The sequence below is a fragment of the Apteryx rowi genome, unplaced genomic scaffold (genome assembly GCF_003343035.1).
Source record: "Apteryx rowi isolate R43461 unplaced genomic scaffold, aptRow1 scaffold_14, whole genome shotgun sequence".
In the NCBI taxonomy this organism is placed as follows: Eukaryota; Metazoa; Chordata; class Aves; order Apterygiformes; family Apterygidae; genus Apteryx; species Apteryx rowi.
This window is the reverse complement of record NW_020447641.1, coordinates 2,890,852-2,915,629: the sequence shown is the minus strand read 5'-3', so window position 1 is coordinate 2,915,629 and position 24,778 is coordinate 2,890,852. Positions and strand designations below refer to the sequence as shown.

The 24,778-nt window shown below is 40.2% G+C and overlaps 1 protein-coding gene across 6 annotated transcripts in view; it reads right to left on the bottom strand.

Moving 5' to 3' along the window:
* Nucleotides 1–11,451: 11,451 nt before the first annotated feature.
* Nucleotides 11,452–24,778, bottom strand: part of TGFBR3 (transforming growth factor beta receptor 3) — a 128,171-nt gene continuing 114,844 nt past the window's right edge. For all 6 annotated transcript variants that reach the window (XM_026057524.1, XM_026057525.1, XM_026057526.1 and 3 more), the window contains 3 exons: nucleotides 21,584–21,619; nucleotides 19,215–19,322; nucleotides 11,452–12,569 (listed from right to left, as the gene is read on the bottom strand). In XM_026057524.1, the coding sequence (XP_025913309.1) occupies nucleotides 12,451–12,569; nucleotides 19,215–19,322; nucleotides 21,584–21,619 (263 nt within the window). In that variant the 3' untranslated portion in view covers nucleotides 11,452–12,450. The remainder of the gene's footprint in view (nucleotides 12,570–19,214; nucleotides 19,323–21,583; nucleotides 21,620–24,778) is intronic.

Here is a 24,778-nt window from a genome sequence, read left to right as displayed (position 1 = left end):
TGACACAGAGAAGCATAAAGTTGTGTTATACAATTTAATAGAGCAATTTCAAAACAGGCTTAAATTTTTAGCAMAAGAAATCATCAGGAATAAAAACAAAGTCCTAGGGAAAATCCCAGATTTTCCATGAAAAACTTGGTCAAGTCTCTGAATCACACATTGCATAAGCCTTTTGTCAAGTATCATGTAAGGTCTGTAGCTATGCAGTCAAACCCAAGAAGGATGAGAAATTCACAGAACATCCCTACAGTAACTCAGGCTTGTATGATGAATCACACAGAGTATGTTGAAAATATAGCCCTTGATACATGAAGAGTGGTTTCTTTGAATTTGATGACTGATAAAAAACTGCTGTAATTCCTATAAAAATGTTTAGCAACTGTGCAACAGCTTCACATGTCTGTATTTATAGAACTGGACAGTAATTTATTTCCACCAACTTAAAATCTTCTCCAAAACAGATCAACACAATCAACATATTTAGCCAATATAGCTTTCTTTTTTTCTTCCTGCTTACTACTTGTCTAAGAACAGTGTGTGATTTTACTATTTTGGTTGCTATTCCAAGGCATTTGATGAGTCCTGAATGCAAGCTGCAGCATACATGCTAGACATACCTCCTTAAGAGTAAAGACCTCATGTCACGTACTGGTTAACTTAGCTGGCCACATGCAACTGCTTTGTCTCCTTTCTCTCCTCTCACCTAATTTACAAACTCACTTTGCTTCCAGAAGTCAAAGGTAAAAGTGTCAAGACAGGGATGAATTTGCTTCTCAAAAGCAAATTTGCTTTTGTGTGGTGTGGTGCGAGCGGACACCACTTGAAGCAGGAAGGGCCAAGAGCTCAAGAGAAAAGGAGGAAGGAGCCCTCCTGAAAGCATGGATCAAAGAACCAGTGTTTGAGCCTCACTGGTAAGTGGACGTAATCTTATTTAGTGTTAACTAGCCCAATCTCAGGCAGAGTGTGGACAGACTTTAAAGTAGTTGCCAGTTAAAAACATCTGGAAACAAGCTATGTGAAATGAGTGCATAATGGGTGGGATAGTTACAGCTGATTCATGTATGACGAATGCTAGCATTTTCCCTGAGAAGCCTAACCACAGCGTTGTTTAGAAGAGACACAAACGCAGCAGTGGCCCATTGACTGCTAGCACAGTTGTCAGGAGTGATTCTGTCTGCAGCCTGGAAAACATTTGGCTTTACAAGTTCAGAAGTGATAACACCTGGGCAAACACAGCCCCATCCTCAGCACGTTAGCAGTATTTCTCTCCATTTATGACAGGGACACAAACACTGCTTGCCTGAGAAAGACATGTCAAACACATCATGATGCACTTGAGCTAGGCAAGCCTATAACTGCAGTTCAGCAAATGAAAAAGTCTCAGGTGTCGTCCTCTCTGTGTTGTAATCAGGTACAGATCTACCAAAGACTTTGCAGTGTCAGATAAAGCCTGTAAGCTTTGCTTTAGACCATCTCTGTGACTAATTAACGCATTATTCATAGCTGCATGCATACTGCTCAGAACACTTGCTTTAACCTTCATTTAAGGGTTTTATATTAAAACCTGCACAACTCATGGCAGTCAGAATAGCTCTAGTACATCGACACTTAGCACACCCCAGCTGGAACATGCATGTTATTTAAAAGGAATACAACATTCTGCAGTGGCTAATCCAAAATCTGAGCCTTCTTGATTTAAATGTGAACACTACGACCAGCACTGCAGTTGTCAAAACTTCAGCTGGAAATACAAGCTTTTAACGCTGATTAGAGCTGTGGAAAAAAGACTTTACTACTGATGAGCAAAAGTCAGATGTTTGGAGAAAGTGGGTAGTGTGCAGAACTAAGGTTCTAAGAAGTATGACTCAAGAGACTGGGGAATAATTCCCGTTCTGAATAAAAAAAGAGACACACTAAAGAGGGAGGGAAGAGCTGGGGTTCAAGGAATCATCTCTGGATCTGAAGAAGTACATTGGCAGCTGTTCAAACTGGCTGCTTGCCAGATTATATTTCTGTTATTCAGTGCTAAAGAACAGTTTATACACTTGAGAGAATCTCTGCTGGTGTAAATAGGCACAATTTGACTAAAGTCAAACCAGCTAGTTTATACCGGCTGAGAATCTGGCCCTTAGTTTGCTCTAAAAACGAAATACAAACTCTGAATAACAAACTATCTGTTTTTCTTCAAATGTGGCACTGAGTCTGGATACTGGGAGGTGCCTCCATTTTTATTCACATTGGTTTCTTACAATATTGCGAGAAATTTTGCTTAAGCTTTGTAAGCAGAAGGCAACACTTCAGTTATCGCAGGTAGGGACAGAGGCTGCATACCTGCGTGGCCATGAGCGTGATCCCTTCTGGCCTCCTTCCATGCAGCCATTACCTTCACTGATTGTGTCAAAATAAACTTACATCATAGTCTTTACACTGAAACCACCAGCACACACAAGCCCTGAGAATTTATTAGTTCATTCCCGTTAAACTACCCGATTTTCGTAAGAACTGCTCCCTACACTGAGCAATGCAGTTCAAAGAAGACAGACATCAAGATACATCCCAGTTAGCTTCAGGTGCTCATTTAGGAATAGGGTTGCTCTAAGCTCTCTCCGCTGCCATGTAGGCAAAGGAGATGCAGGCATACAGGGGATAGGTGAGGAGTGCCGCGTTGGCCTCAAGGCATGCTTGTCTCTCTCCAGTGACGGCCTAGAAAGCACAGGAGATGGCTCCCCTGACTTCTGGGGCTAGCCAAAGAGAATCCAGACCTTTAAAATTTTGGAAGTGAGCACCATCAAGAGTCATATCTTTCAGATATAAAAAGGTCATTAGTGAGAGCACTGGTTTGCGTAATCTACACTTATTCATACACACGCACTTGCACGTCCTTTTGTCCGCATGCATTTGTCCTTTATTATATGTATCAGCACTTTCCCTTTTTTAAGTTCTCCCTTCACTATATGGAATGATGCATTTTTGTATATCCATGTGCATAGGTATTTAGTCATAAATGCATGACTGTCTAGCTTTGTGGTATCACATTTTGTCTTCACTTGATAAAAGAAAAAAAGAAAAAAGAAAAAGCTATAAAAATATAGCCAAGTTTCACATAACAGTACTATTTGCATTACTCAGTAAAACAGTAATTAAGTTTTCTTGCAGCTTCTAAAACAGAAAATAGCAATCTTGTTCTTGGTTCATGGCTTTTTAGGCAGATACTGACTAAGAAGTATTCACTTTACAAGTACAAGGACTGATTTTCAACATCCTGTATTTTTAGCCTATGATGTAACTTTAAATTAAGCTTTTCATTTTTTCCTGTGAATAAAAGAACAATGCCATAGATGAAAGTTTACAAAAGGAAGCAACAGACRAGTCTTCTAGAATTAGCTTGGCATAACCCTACTACTACTATTAAACTTAGTTTTAAACCAGATAACAAAAAGAATTGTACACAATGTCTTGCAATAGCCAGAAATCTGAAGTTCCCAATGTAGCTATCACCTCCTCAGGGGGTTATCCCATAACCCAGGTGACGGTAACAGTCCCGGGCTGGAGAAGTTACTCTTTATAGACACACCATTTTATTCCACAAGTTCATAGGCCCCAAGGAGACATGAGACAGGCCAGGCAGCCAGGCCAGGTTTATTGTAGACTCTTGTCTAACATCTAGTAAAACGTTACTTACTTCAGAGGTACGCTTTAAGGTTACAATTTGAGGGAAGTCACAGAAAATTGAAACAACTAGTGCCAGTAGAAACATGGGCATACTTACTCCAGCTTTGTATCGGTACCAGGAGTGTCACCAGGCTATACACTTTCCAGTACAATCATCCCTCGAGCCTGCCGAGACCAAGCTAATGCTCTCCACTCGTCGTGCTGCCATACTGCTAATCACAGCATTGATCCCACCTTCTTTGTCAAATAAGTTCACAGTAACCTTATCACAAATCCCCTCCTTTTTCCATCCTTAATTAAGGATGCCCCTGCCCCTCACCCTCAGATTGAGGGCACCGCAGCTTCATCTAGGTAAAATAAAAATATAGTCTTACCTTCCTCTTCACATGAGCATTCATGTCACCCTAACGCCTGCTCCTGCCTCCCCCCGCTTACAGACTTCTGCGTTCAGCACCTTCACTATCTGCTGCTGCTTCCAGTAGTATGCTTCTTCCTCGCTGCGCCATACACTGCAGCCACCCGGTAAAGACATTTTGTGGCTTTTGAAATGTTTAATCTGAGCACTGAAATCCAAACACCACCTTTCAGCCTGTTCCCACTTCTAACACGAGCGCGGGAGAGCCCGAGCCCAGCCCGAGCCGGGCGCTGCCTGCCCTGCGAGGGCCTGGGGAGCGCTTTACCGCGGGCCGTCGCCACCCCGGGCAGAGCAGCGGCCATGACCAGCCCCGCGTGCCAGTCTACTTCGAGGGGAGTTTAGCCACCAGGCTGAAAAACGCGAGCTCCCCCTCCTTCCCCAGCAACACCCAGGGGTGCCTTTCAGCAACAGCAATATTTAATTTTGTCAAAAGTTATTCAGAACAGCTCCACTTTGCTCTTCACACACGGACTGTCGTATTTGTCCTCTTTCAAATCTCTCCTTGACACCCACTTCTGACAAGCTGTTACCGAGTGCTGCAATTTATTCCCCGTGAGAGATCTTCCCGCCAGCGTTTTCCTGCGCTGGCAGGCTCATCTTCTCTCTTATTTTGTCCAAGCTCTGTTGCAAAACTTTTTGGGACAGTAACTCTGCCTTATTCTTGCTTGTCAAACAGAAAACCTACATCTCATTCCTCCAGACGCTTTTTCTGCTTCACACCCACACCAAGCACCGCTCGCAGCCCCTTTCGCGGAGCCCCAGCCCAGCCAGGCAGCCTGCTCCCCTGGGGATCCCTGCTCACCCCCCAGGCAGGTTCGGGGGCTCGCATGGGCCCCCACTCTGAGCAGYGCCTCAGAGCAGGCTCCGCTGAGCGACCTGCTGCCATTTTGAGCCTGCAGGCAGCCCCCGTGCTGCCATTTTCAGCTGCTGGATGAGCCATGCACCCCCCACAACCCCTGCCCTCCGGAACCTTCCGGCGAGGCCTCGAAGCCCAAGGGGGCGGCCAACCTGCTTCCCACCTCTCTCCGGGTGCCTGCCTGCCTGCCTGCCTGCCTGCCTGCCTTCCTCTGCGCGACACCTCGGCCTTGCAGCCCGCGCAGTACCAGGGGAGCACACGAGCTTGGAAACTGCCGGTTCTGCCTTCTGCCCCTTCCTCTTGCGCAGCAGCTTTGCAGGCCGTCAGCAGAGACGTGCGGCACCTGTGGCCTCACTCGCCTCCCGGCCTGGGAGGGACCCTGCAGCTCCTCTCAGCACGCCTGGCCTCCCCTTCCACCAGTAAACACCAAATGTGCTCCGGGGCCAAAGCACCCTGTTGCACCGCAGCGGGAAAGGGAAGAAAGTAGAAATGACTGAACTGCTTGGAAGCAAAGATGATGCCAGCATCGGTCGATCAGGCCCCCTACCCCAGCTGGTTTCAAAGGAGCGAGACGAGCCTCCGGGCTCCCCTCTGCAGAGGCAGCTGCCTGCCTTTAGGTCTGAATCCGCATTGCGATGGCAGCAGGAATGAGACTGTCCCTTTGACAAGAGAAAGGAAGTTCATTTTCATTCATCATGGAGATCTTTATTTTGAATTTCTAAGTGTGTATTCTAGCAGTTAGGGAGTTACCTGCAAGGCAGGACATGTTCTCCTCTTTGCAATGTGAATACATATGACCTGACAACTGTAAGTAACAGCACTTCAATTTGTTATTTGATTTACTCATTCCTTATGGGTATCTTTTATATTTCATGGTCCTTTTATAGCAGCCAGAAAGCTGCTTGGCTTGCATGGAAAGCTTATTTGCCTGAAAAAGCAACTATTTGCTAATCTATCCATCCTTGCTTGTCACCAGGACAGACACACCCCGAAGTTAGTATCACGAGACTTGTCAATAATAACCCTGCTTGGTCTGCTGCTGCCTCGCGCTCCGCAGAAGGAGCTTCTGGTGACACGCGACCGTACCAGGTGAGTCCGGGTCTCCCCTCGCACACCGTGCGCAGGGCCACGTCGCCCCGTCCCGTCCCACCGCAGGGGCTCCCGAAGCCCTGAAAGCTGGCCAAGCTCATTTTCGGGTGACGTGTGGCGCGAGCCTTAAGTTTCACATTTCTGGACACTTTCTAACTGCTTCCTTCATGTTATTTTATAGTTTCCGTTCAGTGATTTAAATTTTCCGTCACATACTTTGGCTTAAAATAATTTGTAAAAGGCTAAATATTCCTGATGAAAATGCTCTGTGTGTATGACCCTTTTAATCCTCCAGTTTATTTTATTTTCTGTTCTTAATAGCTAACGTTTAATCACTTTTAGGATCACGGACTACGAAAAATATTTTTTAAAGCAGAGACTTTACCTAAGTCCCAAATTCTTAGGACTCCATGGGCTACATCTATTTGCATTAAAGGACAGACTGAGAACTTTTTGTTCCTTTCATTCCACTTACAAAGAAAATTTGGAAGTTACATGCTTAGAGAACTGGGAACAAAACACTCCCTTATAGGAACTGCATTTTGATTTTAGCTGGGATACCATAAAAATTAGCATAGCTGACAAAACAGAAAGTGACTTCGCTGAGCCACAGAAAGTGCCTTTAAATCTCATCAGCTTTCTCTGCTTGACACTCAATATTCTGATTTTTAAAATATTGGTTTAATTTTTTGTAAGTACAGTATGTTCTTTACTGGAGCTGTCATAGACAGTTTACAAGCAGCTGAAAAAGAGACTCCACCCAAACATTTTTTAACCAATTTTTCAGATACATATGCCAAAATAATTGGATGGAAAAAATTTTTCATTTAAAAGAAGTGCAAAAGTAACATTTTTCTGCTGCTTTTCCCAACTATCTGTAAATCAATTCCTTTTTATACTTTTTCTAAACAAAGTAAAATGGTAATACTACACAGAAGCAAATACTAGACAAGTGAGACCGACTGCACAGCAGGCCTAAAGTCACCTCAGTGTATACTAGGTCTCCTACACCTGCTGCAGAGTCTCCCTTATAGCTTCTAGCAAATGAGTATCTATAAAAATGTAATTTAAGCTGTAACCTTGTCTGGGTAGGTGAAGTGATGTAATTTGATCTTTCTTACGCAAAGAATCCCAGCAGTATAAATGCACACAGGTTCTCAAGGCCTGCTCGAGGGCTGAAGAACTGGGAATATAGTGTAAATACGAAGCTGCAAACAGACTTCCAGCCTCATAAGTATCTGCTTTACAATTACAAAATGACAACTATGAAAATGTATCAAAATATTGGCTCCTTTTCCTTTCATATTATCTTGGAGGGAATGCTGTTATATTCTGTTTACAATAGAAAAGATCTGGACTGTGTTTTTCTGGAAACTGGCACTTGGAGGTATTTTTTGACTCTCCAAAATGTTTATATTATGCACAAATGCCTGGCAGAAACAAACACAACATTGTTGCTTACTTTGTAATACAGTAAGACTCTTACTTCTTTGCATCTAAAAATACTCATGCATATATCATATCACAATTTGTTGGCTACTAATTGCATTTTAAAATTAAATCCTCACRTAAGACATAGATCATGCTTTTGCACCATATTTCAGTCCAAATATAAATCTTAAAGATAAAGGTGAAGATCAGCCCCAGTATCTTTATGCTGAGAATCAGCTCAAGATAGCTCAGTTTCAAAGAGAAAAAAAATTGTCTTAATCCAGAAACTGAAATATGGTTGTTATGAAGCAATAAATCTGTTGCATCTCTGTGAGTTATAACTCATAAGCAACCTGTAAGCTTATGATCGCATCTTATAAATCTTCTTTCCTGTACTGAAGGAATCCTGACATTAAAACATTATCATTAAACAATTTAGATTCTTTCCTTAGACAACTTTATTTTGTGGGTGAACAACCCAAACCTTTGAACAACTCAAAGAGAACTCCCCCAGAGCATCCATAAATAATATTTTTTTACATGAAATACAAGAAACAAAGCAATAACTAGGATAGTAATCATCCAAATCCTTGTCCTGCCAATACATGGGGAAACTATCTGCTCTGACAAAGTAAGACCCTTCAGTAGTGAAAATACATCTCAGTCATGCTCATGTGCCTCCAGTACACTTGCAGTCAAGGGTAAAACAGACCAAGACAGCTCAGCTGCTCAAGTTGGAGGTCCATCAGCAGACCCTTAGTCTTGACTGTGCCCAAGTCAGGCTTTGTCACTCTCGCACAGGACTGGACTGAGGCAGTATCTTGACATGCAGCAACTAAAGGCCGGCAGGATCAGAACTTCGCACTTTAGGGTGAAAAATGGTAGCGTTTCATTGAATATGTCTACTGACTTCTGCAATAAGCCATAATATTGAAAAAAAGACAAAAGTCAATGGATAAAAGAACAGAGAAAGGAGAAAATGATTAAGGTCAYATGAGACCAAATTCTGCCTTAACACACACAGTTCTCACTTAAGTTTATGGGAGAGGAGGACACAGGCTGTAAGACAGAATCTGATCCACTGCTTTTGTCAGTGTTTGCTGGTATCTGTACTACTTAAATAAATGAGTCACTGCATCATTTGTTAATAATTGATACATACTTTATTATGCACAAGAGACTAAGATGACACGACCCTGTGGTTATCAAAACTGTACAACCAAGCACTTCCACAAGTCTCTGAAATACTGAACATAGTATGGAATACAAATGGGGTGTTCAGACTGGCCACAGGTATTAGCAGGTACATTTCTCCCATTTTTTGTTTTTAAAAAAAATCCGACATTCAGATCTTTAAAAAGTGTATTTATTTATTTAAAGGTGAGAATATGATGTTTGGAACTGGTAGGAACACGGCAGCGAAAATCTGTTAATTCTGTGAACATCCCCATGAATGACAAACAACAGGGCAGAACAGTCACCTCACAGGAAGGGCTGTCAGCACAACCAACAGTATGGTCTTCTTGTGAAGCATGAGGTAGATATACGTAACATAAAGACTGGTACATACATAAGAAAAATTGTTACAAAGGGGCAGGGGGAAAGTTTACAATCATCAACATCTAGAGACAATTTGCAAAATCCATTTCCATGTGGAAAATGCTACAAAAATAGCCTAACACAGAAAGCTCTGACTTCTTGAAACATTATCAACACCAAATGCTGTAAAAGGTTAAAATTAGTGATTAGACAATCCATGACACAACAAACGGTCTACCTCAGAGTTTAAGTATTTTAATAATAGCTTTTACAATTAGAAGGTTTCTCTTTTGAAGCCCAATCCTCCCATTCTTGTGTAAGAAGTCCCTTTGGAGTCAGCTGGATTACCCAGAAATTTACCACTTAGGTCCCTCATAAGTCCTGTTTCAAAGACCTATGCTGAGACATGAATAGGACATAAGTGTCTTGCTGGTTTTCCACAACCAGTAGATATTGCCCCATGAAAGTAAGCGTGGCAAGATCACGTTCGACAGACTTGGGAACTGGTGGCTTTGCAGTTAAACATTCAAATAGCTTGCCACACCTAATAAAGAAACTTGCTGTAGATATGAATGGCTGTTACAAAAGCAGAGCTTACAAATGTATTGGTACTCTAAACTGCAGACAGCTCAATAGCTGCTGGTAAGTACTATACATTTTTGTAATAAAGCTATTAACTGGGAATGCCCGGTTTTAGTTCTCTCTCTCTCTCTCTCTCTCTCTCTCTCTCTCTCTCTCTATTTAAGCAGAAATGGCTGTCCCATCTGCTAAATAATTACACATGTTTTTGGTAACTTCCAATAGCCAGTTAATTCAAATTGATTAAAATTTCTGAATTAAGCAGCTGAGTACACCAAGTTTAGTTAATTTAAATTGTATTTCAAATACAAGCCAATAAAATTGAATCTTTGATCTTTATATATTTTTGGTTTATCCAACGGTAAATATAAATCTGTAAATTATTTTAAAATTAGAGTTTTTTTAATAAAAACATTGATAATGCAGCATGTTTCTCTCAAAAATATACAATTAGCTATTCTACATAAAAGTTTTAAATCTGACCATCTTAACAACAGAATCTAATACTTTCTATGAGAAACTACTTAATAAAATATCTGAGGAAGGAAAGGGTTAAAACAGGGAAAAGAATTTACAAAACATGTAAATTTCACAGTAACTGAAATTAAACGTTTCATATAGAGTAACTTACATTTGTCTAAAACATTTAAATATATCTTTATACACAAATTTAATGTAGTAAAATATATCTATGACTGAATTTAAAGACTCTAGTCTTCTTTGAAGACATCTTTAAAGATTTTACACATAGAATATGCTTATACAATACATTCTGCTGAAGGTTAGGCAAAGCGCTTTCTTTTCAACCACACAGGTAGCATGTTCCTTCTCCTGACACCTCATAACGGAACCAATCCTGTATACTCTTATGCATGAGGATAACTATATTTATGAGACAATTTCTACTGATGTTAACAGGACTATTCCAAAGGCCCGGTAACATAAAACACTTTTCTTGTGCTTAGCTGTATACACTGAATATCTCCATTGACTCTGAGGCTACTCATAATATGCAGAGTTGAACATGTGCTTGCACCACCAGGATAAGGCATGTACAGTTACTCATATGCATACATGATTGCAGGATTACTACTGAATTTGATTTAAAATGAGTAATATTCTTCTATCTGATCCTGGGCATTTATACCTATTGCGTATCTTGCACTTTGACCATCCTGGCATCAGCAAGGCACRAGTGTAGAATCAGCAAAAGAATCTGCAGCTCAGACTTCGGAGCAGACTATCACTCTAGTGTAATTAATCCCCCTCTCCTCTTGCAGAACACAAGTGACCTGTACTAAAATTAATGGCAGTTACTCATCTCATTTTGAAAGGAAAACAATATTAATTTTCCTTAAAGGAGAAGGATCAGTAGAACACATTACAAATGCAAAGTGGCAACATAAAAGTCAAAGAATTACACATTCAGAAATATCCTTTTTCTTTTCACTTGGCATCTACTTGAAGGCCAAGATATGGCAATGACACTGAAAAAAATACTGTGACAATTAGTACCTTTCTACCATTTCCACATTCCAACACTACTTTGGGACTATCCGATTGCAATGTTCATACAACAGTTTGACACAAACAACTGCACAATTATCTTAATAGAATAGCTTCATTTTTATAGGCAGTAGTTTACACAAACAATGGGCTCTACTGTACATTCTTTGTGCCCTCAAAACTATCTCTTAATTCAAAGAGAATTTGGGGGAGCTAAAGGGTTAGAACTGTCATCTATTTCTTTTTTATCTCATCTGTCTACCTAACTATAAACTGAATAGCCAGTTTTTGTATGCATATATACACATATATGTATATTTTATATAACTATATATTTATGCATACACATATACAGGCGCACGTGTGTGTGTATATATACACACACATGCACACACACAGAGCATATATATGTGTATATATGTGTATACACACACACACTATTAATGTTTGGAAGGAACACTGGGCTGATTTCCCAACTGTTAAAGTGGGTGTGTTAGGTTCTGTATACTTACATATACATCTGCCTGCATAAAGACATTGCCATTAAATGTATACACACATCTACATTAGTGCACAAGAACATTATTTGTCTGAATTAATGTTTGTGTGTGTCTGTACTTGATATAGTAGGTCAAAAAAATCTCTTATTTAAGAGCTTTGGCCCAGAGAACAAGAAAGGGAATGTCGGAGTGTGGTCTAATCCAATTACCAAATCAATGCATATTAAAACAAAAATACCTGGAACAAACCTGAAGCCGCAAACACAAAAGGAAAGCAAATGAGATGCTGTAGCAGTAAGCTTAACAAAACAAAGGTTACTCAAAAGTGGCTAAACATAGTTGAAGTAATAAAATGTTATTAAGCAAATAGGTCTGACCTTGAGACTTTCTTGCTTAGACAAATAGAAAACCTTTGACCTAAGATGATCTTTGTTCTGCTTATCTTGTTGAATTCCCTTCACAAATATCTTACATCAATGAGAAGGTTTTGGGGGAAAAAAGGTTGTGTATAGATAAAGCAGCATTTTTCCAAACTGGCATAGATTTCACATTGAGGGTCCACAGACCCCTTGAACAGATTGCAGTACTGTAAAATTAGTAGCCTTGTCACATATAGCATAATATGCTATAGAAGATGCAAAAGGCTGTATTTACCCACACATCGTGTGCACACATACACTCACACACACAGTGGCTTCCCCAAAAGAAAATCAGTTCTTTTTTTGTTCCTGTAGAAAAATCCCTCCTCATTTTTTTCAAAAGAAACCAAATTCATCCTTTTAACTTTAGAAAGCTGATGTCAACAAACAGTCCTTTGAACCTCTGCTCTCCTAAGCTGCTCCTTAGCTTTGCTCTCCGTGGCGTTAGGTTGTGCTGCTGCTGGAACAGGGGGTGCTTTGTGTGCTGCCAATGCTGTGCGCTGCACTGCTGTTTTCCGAGGCTGGTGGGGTTGTAGGGACCTGCTGTCTTCCAGCCGTTTCCCCTAAGGGAAGGGAGAGAAGAGGTGGGGGGGGGGGGAAGGGATGTTAGTTGTCACAGAAAATAATAATCCGTTCCTTCCGACTCTTCATCTTCTGGTGGTTTTTATTTCCATAAAATTCATGTCTTGGGTGACAGATCTCAAACAGAACACTGTTAAAAATTTTACTAGACTTTGTCACCTTAAGTGCTGCTATGCACACGGGGAAAACAATACTGTTTGCCTCATCATTTTAAAAGCAGCTGGCAGAGACTGTCCAGATAGATACTGTCCATCTTTTGCTGTCAGCTGTCCCTCAGATGGGTCCTGCTACATGACTTGGATCATTTTATCGTTTTGTTTTATGGAGAAAGGCCAATAAAATGCAGACTTTTGTTTTAATACCAGTTCTTGGAGCAGCATGTTTATTAAATTGAGAAGCTGGAGCTGAAGACAATGTTCTTCAGTCAGCTGGATCCCACATATCCTGAGACATGACCAGTCTTCTTAGTGAAGAAAAAAACAAAAACAAAAACCCCAAACCCCAGGCTATCCTGCAAGTTTGACTTGATTTACTCTAAATATAACATGTAGGAAGTTCCCCTATAGCACCACAGTACATGTAGCACTCATAACACACAGAACAATTCTCACCATTTCTTGTTAATTTTTTACTGACAATAAATTACAAGCCCTTTGTTATTTGTATTGCCAAATCAAGCACTCAGAAGTTAAAAGGTCCAGATTTATGACCCCTGAAAAAAMCTAGTTTTTGTCCGCTCTCTTCACATCCCTTCTAAATATGTGTCTAGGCTCCTATGGAAAAATCTAGCTCCTACTTGTATGTAAGCAAAGATCGCCCAAAAGATCATACTGAGCCACGCAGGAAACCATAAATGTGGCATTTTTTAAGTTTCAGTGCTCAAATCTGCAACCTTAATAACATTACAAGATAGCCTCTTTAAAACAGAAGGACAAAACTAAGTTTATATAATGTGTACCATAGCTGCCTCCTCCCTTGAGATCATCCATCAGAGTATGAACCTGTGAACTCAGCACTGTAACCCAGAGACACACTAGCTGCTACATGAGCTACAGGACTAACTATGGCAGAGAGCAGCAACACAGCTGCTTTCCCAGCAAAGGAATAAGGAGAAAATGTTTTGCTAGATCATGGTCAGGAATGATTGAGAAAAATCAAAGGCTGGGAGGTCCCCTTGTGAGTTTAGGGGGCTACATATTTCCTGCTTCATGTGTTGCTCCAAGTCTGTGAGAGTAGCCAAAGAAAGATACAGCCCAATTTTTCTTCCTTACTCAGGATCTGGTAAAGCTGCTGTTCAAGAGCATTTACTCCAGTGACAGGTTGACTGCTAGAAGCACATACTGCGCCCAGAAGGTTACATAGCGGGGACAAGCCGTTTCCTCCCGCAGGAGCTGCTCTGGTGCACCCGTGCCCTGCGTGCCGCTGCCGGAGTGCTGAGCATTCCCGAGACCTCCTCTGGAATGTGAGTCACAGGGAGGAAGCATGGATTTAACGCTTTGTATCTCAGGCCAAAGTCAACAGACTTTCACAGGATGAAGAAAAGGTACTTCTGCAGGCTGCTAAGTATTCAAAGGTCTGCTGTAAACAAGGAGGTCTGAGGATTTCTCACAGCAGAGGTTGCAAGTGTTGTTTGTAATGGAAACTGCCAGGTTCACTGCTGGCTCATGCTGCTGTCACAGCTGTGAGCACATGTAAGGCCCCACAATACACAGCTTTCACCTTACATCCTACTGGTTTAGGAATGGGCAGGAAAGAAGGGATGGGACAGGACAGAAGAAACACAAACTAAAACACCCATTGCCAGGAGGCCAACAAGATGTTTAAAGAGAAGGTCAGAATCTGGCCCTTGAATTCAGCACTATGTTCAGCATTTTACTTTCGTGAGCAATTCTGATTCTATTTTCCACAGTACAAGAAATAACTGCACAGATAATCAATGAGTTGCAGATTTCTACTTACATGTAACAGATCAGGATCTAGCCTCATTTATCTACAAATAGAATGTGTTTAACTTGCATTGAAAACAGCTTTGGATCTCATCAGAATAAACTGCATCAAAACAATGTCTTGTGTTACCATACTGTAAAAGCTTTCATAAACCTAGCCTGGATATTTTCCCCTCCTAACTTGCTCCGCTGTCCACCAGCTGTTTGTGTAAACAGGTCTCCCTTCCTTTTGTACTAAACAATAGGCAGTGACTAACAAACTCCCTTTCATTAAAACAAAATAAGCAAATAAACAAAAAAMMCCCAAAGAAACAAAGAAAACAAAACTGCTAACCCCTACCCCCAACAACGTTAGAAAAAGCTGTTACCATCTGAACATAGGAACTGCAGTTACTTGCATTCCCTCAGCAGGGCCCCTCAGCAGCCCTGCCAAGAGAACAGTTCTGCACAACGCAGAACTGGCCCTTATTCCCTGCTGTTAGCTCTTATTACAGTTTCACTGTCACCCATTTTACAAACCACATGATTACACATAGCTTTGCATCAGCCACAGCATATCAATACAATCTGTATATATTTAACCATAAATTCATTTATAAGCTAAATACATGTTTTTTCTTTATGGAGAAGTGACAAGCACAGCAACAGATACTGTGCAAGCCGAACGGCACTGTCTACTCCTCTCAGCTTTTCTTGGAAAGCGTCTTAGGAGGTATCTTCCCTTCAGTGTGGGGTGWAAGTCCCTTTCTCTCAGTGGCAACCCCCTGATGTAATTCAGTTTCCTCTCCTGTGCCTCATTTCTAGAATATTATCAGCATTTCTGATGTAGCACAGTCAGTTTGTGGAACAAAGATAAATTTTCAATGCTCAACAAAAGAATCCAAATCATGTAAGTGAAATTATGAACACAGTCTAGCAATTATATTTGGACTGGCTGATTTTTACTACATCTTATTTCCTTATCACCTAGCTAATCTGTAAAAACCCCCTTTTTTTTAAAGAATATTCATGAAAAGTACTTAAGAAAATGTGGAGCAAATTATAGCTAAAGAGGCACCCCCATCTGCTTTCTTTGTGTAAACAGCTTCATGTATCTAATGTTACCGAACCAGAACTACTCAAAATGGACATGTCTCATCTATTGACAGTAAACAAGCTTTTACCCATCTGAATGCAACAACATGCACTTTATTATTCACACTTAGGAAAGCTGCCAGTTGTACTCCCTGTCCAGGAAGTCTGAATGTTTGCTTTTCTATCTCCATTTGCCAAATATAATTGGTTGCTATGTCAGTTTATTTTAAATCAGATCCCATAAAAAGGAGAAGTGGGGGAGGAGAGATGCTTTTAACTTCTCAAATTTTGGAACATTTTATCCTGTTAACTTGGTACACTGTCTGAAGAAGAAAAGCACTCTTTTAAGAGAAGGAGGTGACTGAATCTGTGCAACACAGTGTTCAGCTTATATGGTTGGGGTAAGTTTACTTGCTAACTAATCAGACTGTGCATGTCCTTTCCTAAATATACACAATTGTTCCCATTAAGAAAGACACTGCATTCATAGTTATTTACTCAGTTAAATTCTGAAGGGTTTCCCCATCCATGTACACTGCAAAAGTTTTGCTTCTTCTCAAGAGGCCCAGGTAAATCTGGGTCATTGTAGCACATCTCCCCTATTTTCCCTTTTTCTTGGATCCTCTCCACATAGAAATAACACTGCTGTGGAAGCTTTCAGCCACCTTTCAAGTCCTTTAACCAACTGGAGAAAGGATTTAAAATAGGGAGTCCTTTGGCAGAAAAGTAGGCTAAAATTCCTCTTCAGTTCCCACAACCATAGCTTCCTCCTCTCTCTTCCCCTACCACCTGTGTATCTTAGGACACCTGTACTCCATGTTGAACTGTTTCAGAGATTCTAGAATATTTTTGATATTTTAGCAGAAAATCCCTGATTGTTTTCATTACTAAATTCAGCAAAAGCCTTACATGGAAAAAAAAAAAAAAAAAACCACAACAATCCTTGCTCAACATTTTGAGATGAAATTCTACTTACTTTTTAGTTGTTCTCTGCTATCAGTTGCTTGAGGTTTTAATGTTAACAACCTATTAGGATGAACAAAGGAGCTCATTCATGTAAAGTTTCTTCCATGCCAGAATGAGTCCACCAGGAGAGGCATACTGATAAAAGTGTATTGGCAAACCTTCTACTACTGGCAAAAATGGTGTTCTTTTGCTGTATTGCTTATAGAGCTACAGCAGCAAAAATACCTTACTTCACATCCCGAGGTGACATTGTCCACTAGCAACAGTTTTGTCCATGCTCACAGGCAGCATTTTAGGCTTCCTGTAAACTCTCAGCATCACCAAAACACAAATTTAGAATAAATTTACATCTTCCATCTTTTATTCTAAATCATGGGTTAGAGACCCACTGTTACTTAAAACAAAAGCTGAGATTTTGGAGCACAATTCAAGAAAGGGTGAATTCGCTAACTGCAAAAGACACCCACTCTGTGCATGATGTTTAGATTATCTATATTTTGCTTTTTCTTCTTACTTTAAAATAATCTYCATCTGACTCTAAAATGATTTCACTGCAACTGGATTATCTTGTCCGCCACAGCAGTTGTCCTCAAAGAGACTGTCCCTGCCGGAGCTTTCACTGCACTCTGCTGCAAGTTCCACCTTGTTGATACAAGTTACTATGCATGGAAAAATTATGCGCACAGGAACATAGGCTCACTTCAAGAATCCTTTGAAAATCTGACCCAGAAAATTTTCTTATCTCATTTCTGTGATTCTCTGATCCGATGAGTTACAGCGTCCTCTTCCTTTCTTCTCTTCCCATTTACTACTACTTTTCCTCTGGCCTTTTTCCTCCCTTGTTTTCATCTCTCAAACACAAAGTCAGAGGAGCTGCCCTTTTCACTACTTGTACATAGTAACTACGACTGGTGTAGTTTGTTACTGTAATTCTTACAATGGAATTGGTCCAAGTCCCATTGTTGCTGAAGGATTTATTATGCTAGTTTCCCAGTGTTCTCTTATTATTGTATTTCTTGTCCTATATGTCATGTTGTAGTACTATAAAAAGTTTAACACAGTTGATGTTTGACATACAACATGTGTCTACAGATGGTTCTGTACATGAACAGAGATTCAATATCCACAAACACAGGACCAAACTAATTTAAGAACTATTTTAACTTTTTTGTTAATAAAGGCCACCTATTTGGAAATTACTGTCTCAATTTACACATTTACCCATTAAAATAGCACCTATACTTCTTCTGTAATGTTTCAGTAGAATGTGAGGCAGAAGTACACTATTCATGCATATTATGACAACCTTCACAGTTTCCATATATATTTGTCTTTGAATTCCAAACAAGCTTCATACACAGCTGATGCATTCAGGAGTATTAAACCGCTTATACAAAGTTGTACAGCCAAATGGAAAAAAAAGCAGATTTTTTTTCCAAATTAACCTAAGCTCCTGGGTCATAATATTTACAGAAGCTCTGACCTGACAGGGCCTGTTTCAGACTCCTACACAGCTTCCATGAGGTTCTGGAGGCTGAAAAAAATCTGCAGTGGGCTAGGGAGAATTCCAGGGCCTTGGAGCTGCACAGGTTTGGAGTAAACGACCTCACGTTTTCCCCACCTCCCAAGGACATTGGCAGGGTCCTGCGAGGTCAGACATGGAAGCAGCTGAGAGCCTGGCATGCTGTAGGGACTCTGAGATACCCAGCAATCCACAGGCAGCCAATGCCAGATGCTGTAAATCAAGGCCCCATGAGTGCCCAGTCTTGGTCCTTACCATACTTGCAGATTACGTGTAACGGAAAGCTGCCTAATGCAACAAAAAGCTGCCTAAACTCCCTCTTCTTCCTATAGCATTGTATTTCTGCTAACTTAGTTTACTATGGAAGAAAATTCTGAGAAGTTGTTACTGAAAAATTATCTATGCATAAAGGTTGCCCTAATTCAGGCACTCCTGGTTATTCTTTTTTAACCAATGCAAATTCCTGCTTGGACATAATTGAATGAGATTATACACGACTTCTAACAATTTAGTCTAACTGTTAAAGAACAGAGAAATAAATAATCAAACTGGGGCATAACGTCTACATAATCAATGCCTAAGAAATATTTTCAAGTATAGTTATATTGAGAAAACGTCTACATAAATATGGCATCCTCTTAGCCATTTGGCCTATTCCTTGTACTTATCCACATTCCAAGTCACATCAACCTAGTTTAGTAACATAAAATAAAAGTCTGTGAACCAAAAGGGATCCATCAACTCAATTGTTAACTAAATTCCAAATACAGAGATGTTACTGATGATAATACACAAGTCAGAAATGGTTTTACTCTCAGATCCCAGGTGAGACTTCAAGGCTAGCATTTAATATTCTTTTAGCAATTTTTAAATCATGTTCATAAAGCATAATATGTCTCCTTAGGGAAGGGGCGGATATGAATCTGCTGATACATACCATCAGGCTCAAGTGAGGAGTTGCTAGAAAACACCCTAATAAGAACAGAGAGCAAGAAAAGAGGGCAGGATTGCGATTGCTGACCTCCCTCCCCTTTCCCCCCTCCTTGTAAGGATACAGACCACATTGCATCCCCTGTGGCATGATCTGCAAGGAGGGTTGTGAGAGCCCTTGTACGTACCCGTGTGAGAGTAGATAAACCACAGCGCCCCTGTTAGCAGTGCTCCAATTACGAATGCTGCAAAGGCAATGCCCACGACGGTCAGGGTGTCCAGACCATAGAATACAGCTGCAAAGGTAAACGATACACTATCAGGGCTTTTCATTTTTAGTGACAAATAGTGTTTTACAAAAATTCATTCTTATGCTTTCATGGAAAAGTTTTTTAAAAATTCATAGTTAATTAAGCACCATTTTAAGGAAGAGATTAGCAGATTTGCATGAAGGAAACAAAAGTGATGCTTTCAGGGAACATTAAGAACTGTTCCACATCATAAAGCAAAACTGCAGCTCAGCATACTCAAATCYTGAAAACATTGCAGAAATTAAGCACTTTCAGTTGGCTGTTAATAACTTTCAATTAAATAACCATTTAACTTAAAAATATGCTTTAAAAAGGCTGAGATTTTTGGGAAAATATGCTTTTTATTTATATGCCCTGACATTCAAGCAAACTTTCCCCTACATCTCCTGCAACTTCAGTTTGAAATCTAGGTGGAGAACGGAACTGCTATTGAGAGAGAATTGATGCCAGCAAAAAAAGTCAGCGAAAACATAAATAGAAACAATTGTTTTTCACATTTGGCAATGCTTTCATTAACTGAAATTAATTCCAGAACACAAAAATAGAATCACAAACACACACACACACAAATCACTTTCCAGGGGAGAGGCCCTTTTACAGTATCATTTGAATGTTAACAGCGTCTGGTTTCTGGATGTATCGCGCTGAATGTTAACTGACCAAACAGAGAAACTTCTGGCTTTTGTGTTTTTCTTTTTCCTGATTAGAAATGCTTCAAATCACTCCTTCATCAGTCATTTGGGGAAAATTTTTCTTACAAAATTATTTTCTAGTTTCAGTATTTTTTAATGTCTCCCAGTACACAAAATGGCTTAGACCAGTGAATAACATTTTACTGACTAAGCTGGCCAGGAAATGAGCTGACTGGATCTTCTCAGTAGTATCCTTCAGTGGAATTTCAGTTCTCAAAGCACAACCAACACCCTAACTGTACAAATAACTACAAACCTTCCTGCATCCAACAGATATCCCTATGGACAGCACACAGCCGAACAGCTCCTGAGATCCTCAGGGCAGTTCCCTTTGCGACAAATGTATTCTCTAGCAGTTCCTGTTGACAAGGTCCTTCAGGACCTGCTTCTGGGTGCCTGCAACCAAATCTGCATGGAGATGGAGAAAACCAGCCAGATAAAGGCTTAGATGTTTTTCTCACATTTCTTACATGGAACTATTTTTGATTCCTTTGGTCACATTTTGTCATTTTAAACACAAAAGCTAAAAGAACTTCCTAAACTCATCTGTTTTTTTCCACAAGGCACCAGCCCAGAGTCCTCTCCTCTTAGGAGAAGACTTACTGGTGAGCAGAAAGTCACATGGAGGCTGAAATGGCAGAAGTGTAATTTCTCATTCTCTTTGCTATTTTGAGTGAATTTAGATCTCAGTCCCAAAGATATAGGGAGAGGAGTAGAGGAAACCACCTTCTTTGCATTTCCCCTTCTAATTTCCCCTTCTCTCCATTCACTCTTGTTTTTAACCACAAATCTTCCTTGCCTTCCTGTTTTTTATTGCCTTTAGTGACACTTCTTTCCCTCTCTCCCCCTCAAAATCAACTTATGCTCTTAACCAAGGCAGAGATTTGCAGCCCTGCAGTGGGGTTCCACATATCTTTCTCTCTGCAGCCACGTCAGTTGCAGGAGCACAAGCAGCGCCAAACCCACAGTCCGCCAGCATCCCAGTGCAGGGGACTGCATTGTAAACAAGGGCAGTAACTGATCCTGGTTAAACATAAAATTCACTATGTCAAAAAAGCAGAAAAGAAAAATAAATTAATCCAAATCAATTCAGAGATCTCATCCATAGCATGAGCCACAAGTGTTGGTGCCACACAGATGATGTGGCCAACTGCATCATCRCAGGGTAGGAACAAGGCTTGTGGTGGGATATGGGAGCTCCTAAAGATGGCATTGTTTCTGAAACTCTTGTATTGGGAAGCTGTGGCCTTGGTAGACAAGGGGGAAATAACACACACATCCGCAAATTAACTCACTTAAGGCTGAGATTCTCAAAGCCCATATTTTATCACAGACATGTTTTCCCAAATGTGATTTTCACATATACAAATGATCACAGTCTTTCTCTCTAAAAGGCAAAGGGAATGTCTCTAGCAGCAATACAGTCAGAATTCTGCTCTGTCCTAGAATTCAAAACACACACTATAATTCAGAAAGTGTAAAGAAAATTTTCTTCGTTGATCTAATACTTTCTAGATAAAAGTTTAAGATTTAAAAGACATAGGTTTAACTTACGTGGCTGTCTCACATTTGGCTTTGGAAGGGATGGATCTGTTTTAAAACAAAAGCATTTATCAGACAGAGTTCCATATACAGCCTACATAGTATGTAAGCAGCCTTCAGGATCTGATCTGGCAGAAAGACGTTAATTGTAATTTTTACAGACCAGCAACTTTAGGAAAACTAGTTCAAATTCAATAACCTGCATCAGCTTAAAAAAATTCCATTTATATATTGCTTACTCTTCAGAGGAACATATATCTAACAGTAGTTCAAGCAGCATATATTTTGCTGGCAGATTTGCTACCTTTGCAGTCTTCCCCACCCAGATGTCACCAGTTCTGACCTGCAGTAACTCTGATTATCTGTGTGTGGAGCTCTTACACAGATCACAAAGGCTCCTTTGAGGTGATTGCCTTCATGTGACTACTCACCAATCACAAATATGAGATGTCAGCTTGCTAAATCACCAAAAGGTCAAACAGTGACTATCACCGCCAAAGAAAAGTTGGTATTATGATATGATAGACTGCTAAAGTGTTAAAGTTAACAAGTGTTAAGTGTTAAAAAAATGAAGAATTTTCCTTTCCATTGCTTTACTGGCTTCTCTTCATCTTTCTCCAAGAATGCCACCTCAACTAGAAGAGCCAGAGATTCTGCTTTCTGAACCAAGGACCTCTTTGGTGAGCTGCAGTTTGCTTCTTGGTTGCCCAGTAACCTAGGGATCTCATTTAAATTCTGGCATATCTGAGCACATTCAGTGCATCACCTGCAAAAGGATTTGATGAGACAATGTCCCAATACCTGTTTTTGTATCTTTAGCAACCGAAAAAATAAGTCTAATTGATAAGTAAACATAGTAGCTCTGAAAATACTGAGAAGAAATGCATTATTTTTTATTTAAAGTATTCTTTTACCAAAACTATGCTTTAACTTCTTAAACCCAAATGGCAGCACTGTCCTGCCAGCAAAATCCTATAAGATCATCAGTCTCTCCAACACATGTTCCTACAATATCCAAAAAAACATTTTAGTCCTGAACTGCATTACTGTCATTTGGTCTAACACCTGGTTATGTCTTCTAGATCACTCTTGGCAGGATGGTAGGAAACAGGTGAGAACATAGAGGGGTGTGTGTGTGTGTGTGTGTGAGAGAGAGAGAGAGAGCACGCACATGCGCGTGCGAGCACATGCAAGCATGCACAAATAAGCTGAAAAGTCATCAAATGCACATAACAGCAAAAGCATAAGTGAATGCAAGATTTGTGAAGAGGGCTTGACTGAAACCAGGGAAGAGTTAAACAGTACAAACATGGGTAATGGCACTATCAGACTGTCCAAACACTGCAGTGGTATAGGTATATGATAGGTATATCCCAGGCTTGAACAGAATGCTTTCAGAGTGAGGGCAAACATTTTCCATGTTCCTTTTGTCATTACCTCTCTATAGAAAACATAAACTCTGCTAGTCAGTGGCAGCCTCTGTATCCCATTACCTACTTCCCCCCGTCATCCAGTTCTTCCACATGCTATCACGTATTTTAATGTGGGTTGCTCAAAGCAGTACAGGAGTGGTAAGAAGCCTTGAGGTACAGGAAAGCACTTAATTTAAAAACATCAGCAGTAAGCTTTTAAAAATAATCATAAATTTCTATACTTCTGTAGGATAGAGGCACTTGTCTGCTGTGCTCTTGACCTTTTTTCTGTGACCTGTCTCCCTTTGCTGGAGAAATAGTAATCTAAATTTCCATACTCAACAATAATTTGAACAAACAATGAAATTGGTAGACTATTTCAACAGAAGAACACATATTTCCTGGCATTTAAGTGACTATCTATATGCCTTCCATTGAAGTTATTAAAAAAAAAAGACTGAAATGCTAGAATGCAAACGAAAACAGAGTGTGACATRAATTTAGGTTTAAGATGCTTCCATTAAGTTCTACTGCGATAATGTAAGCAACTGATCTTGTAAATAACTAAAAATTAGTGGTGGAAGAAGACTTATTCTCATTTAGATACACAATTCTGATTACAGTCAATGAGAGTCATAAGCTTGATGTCTGAATAAAGAAATAGACACCTCCGCAATGACCAATTTCTTCTGACTTTCAAAATGTTACGCACGTGACTTCTTCATTGGCTTCGAGAGCAGATCCAACAGCAGTAACTCAAATAATATGGTTTACAACAACAGAAGCTGTCCTGTTCACATGAAAGAAAATGAAGAGCACCACCTCTGTGATGGAAATTCTCCTATTCAGCAATGCGATACAATTTCTCCTCCAAATCTTAGGTTCATGTATTGGCTAACAATGACATTTAGCTTTTAGAAAGGGATTGTTTGATTCACTGCAGAACAACTGCATAGCAACTAAGCTACGTTGTTAATATGCCATTTTGTATTATGTCTGAAAGCTGTGATATGCTGGGGAGATTTCCATCAAACATCCCACAGTTAGACTAAATTACCCACAATGCAACAAAATGCTCTATCGCACTGTTGTCTTGTAACTAGTCTTTATAAATTTAGCTCGTCTTTATACACTAAGAGCTTGTGCTTCTCACAAAGACAACATTCTAAGTGAAGTAGGAGATGGGAGCTGCACACAATGCCCCACACATCGGAAGGGAAATAGAGCTCAGAGTATAAGTCTGTTTATTGAAAGATGAACTTCAGTTGTAGGATTTACTCAGTCCCAATAGAATAATCACTGAGATAAAGTGGGAGCTTTGCAAAAAGGCAGAGCACAGAATCAGGCCCAAAGCACAGTTTTAATTGTACCACATTTACAGATCAAATACTTGCCTTTAATTCTTAGAGGATTTGATCTGTGTTAAGCAGAATTTTGTAAAAAACACGAGCTGACTTGCAGAGTTAAACAGAAACAGTTGTTGCTTATGTCCCCTAGCAATGCTGCATGGTACTATAAATCGTTTGAAGACTAAAAAGCATGCACTGTACATCTGAGGTTAAAGGATTTCTGATCCCCGTTCGTTGATGCTCCCTGAAAAGCATTGCGAAATTTCAAACAGCCTTTGCACACAACTGGAAGATTCTGACATCCAAGTAAAGCCCCTGAAAGCTTCTAATTAAACTGCCATGCTCACACAAAAGGAAAAGATAATGCACATATATTCCCTGCTTCTATGAATGCATCAAAATGTATGACTGTTGCTGTTGTCAGAGGGAGTCACTAAGAAAAACTT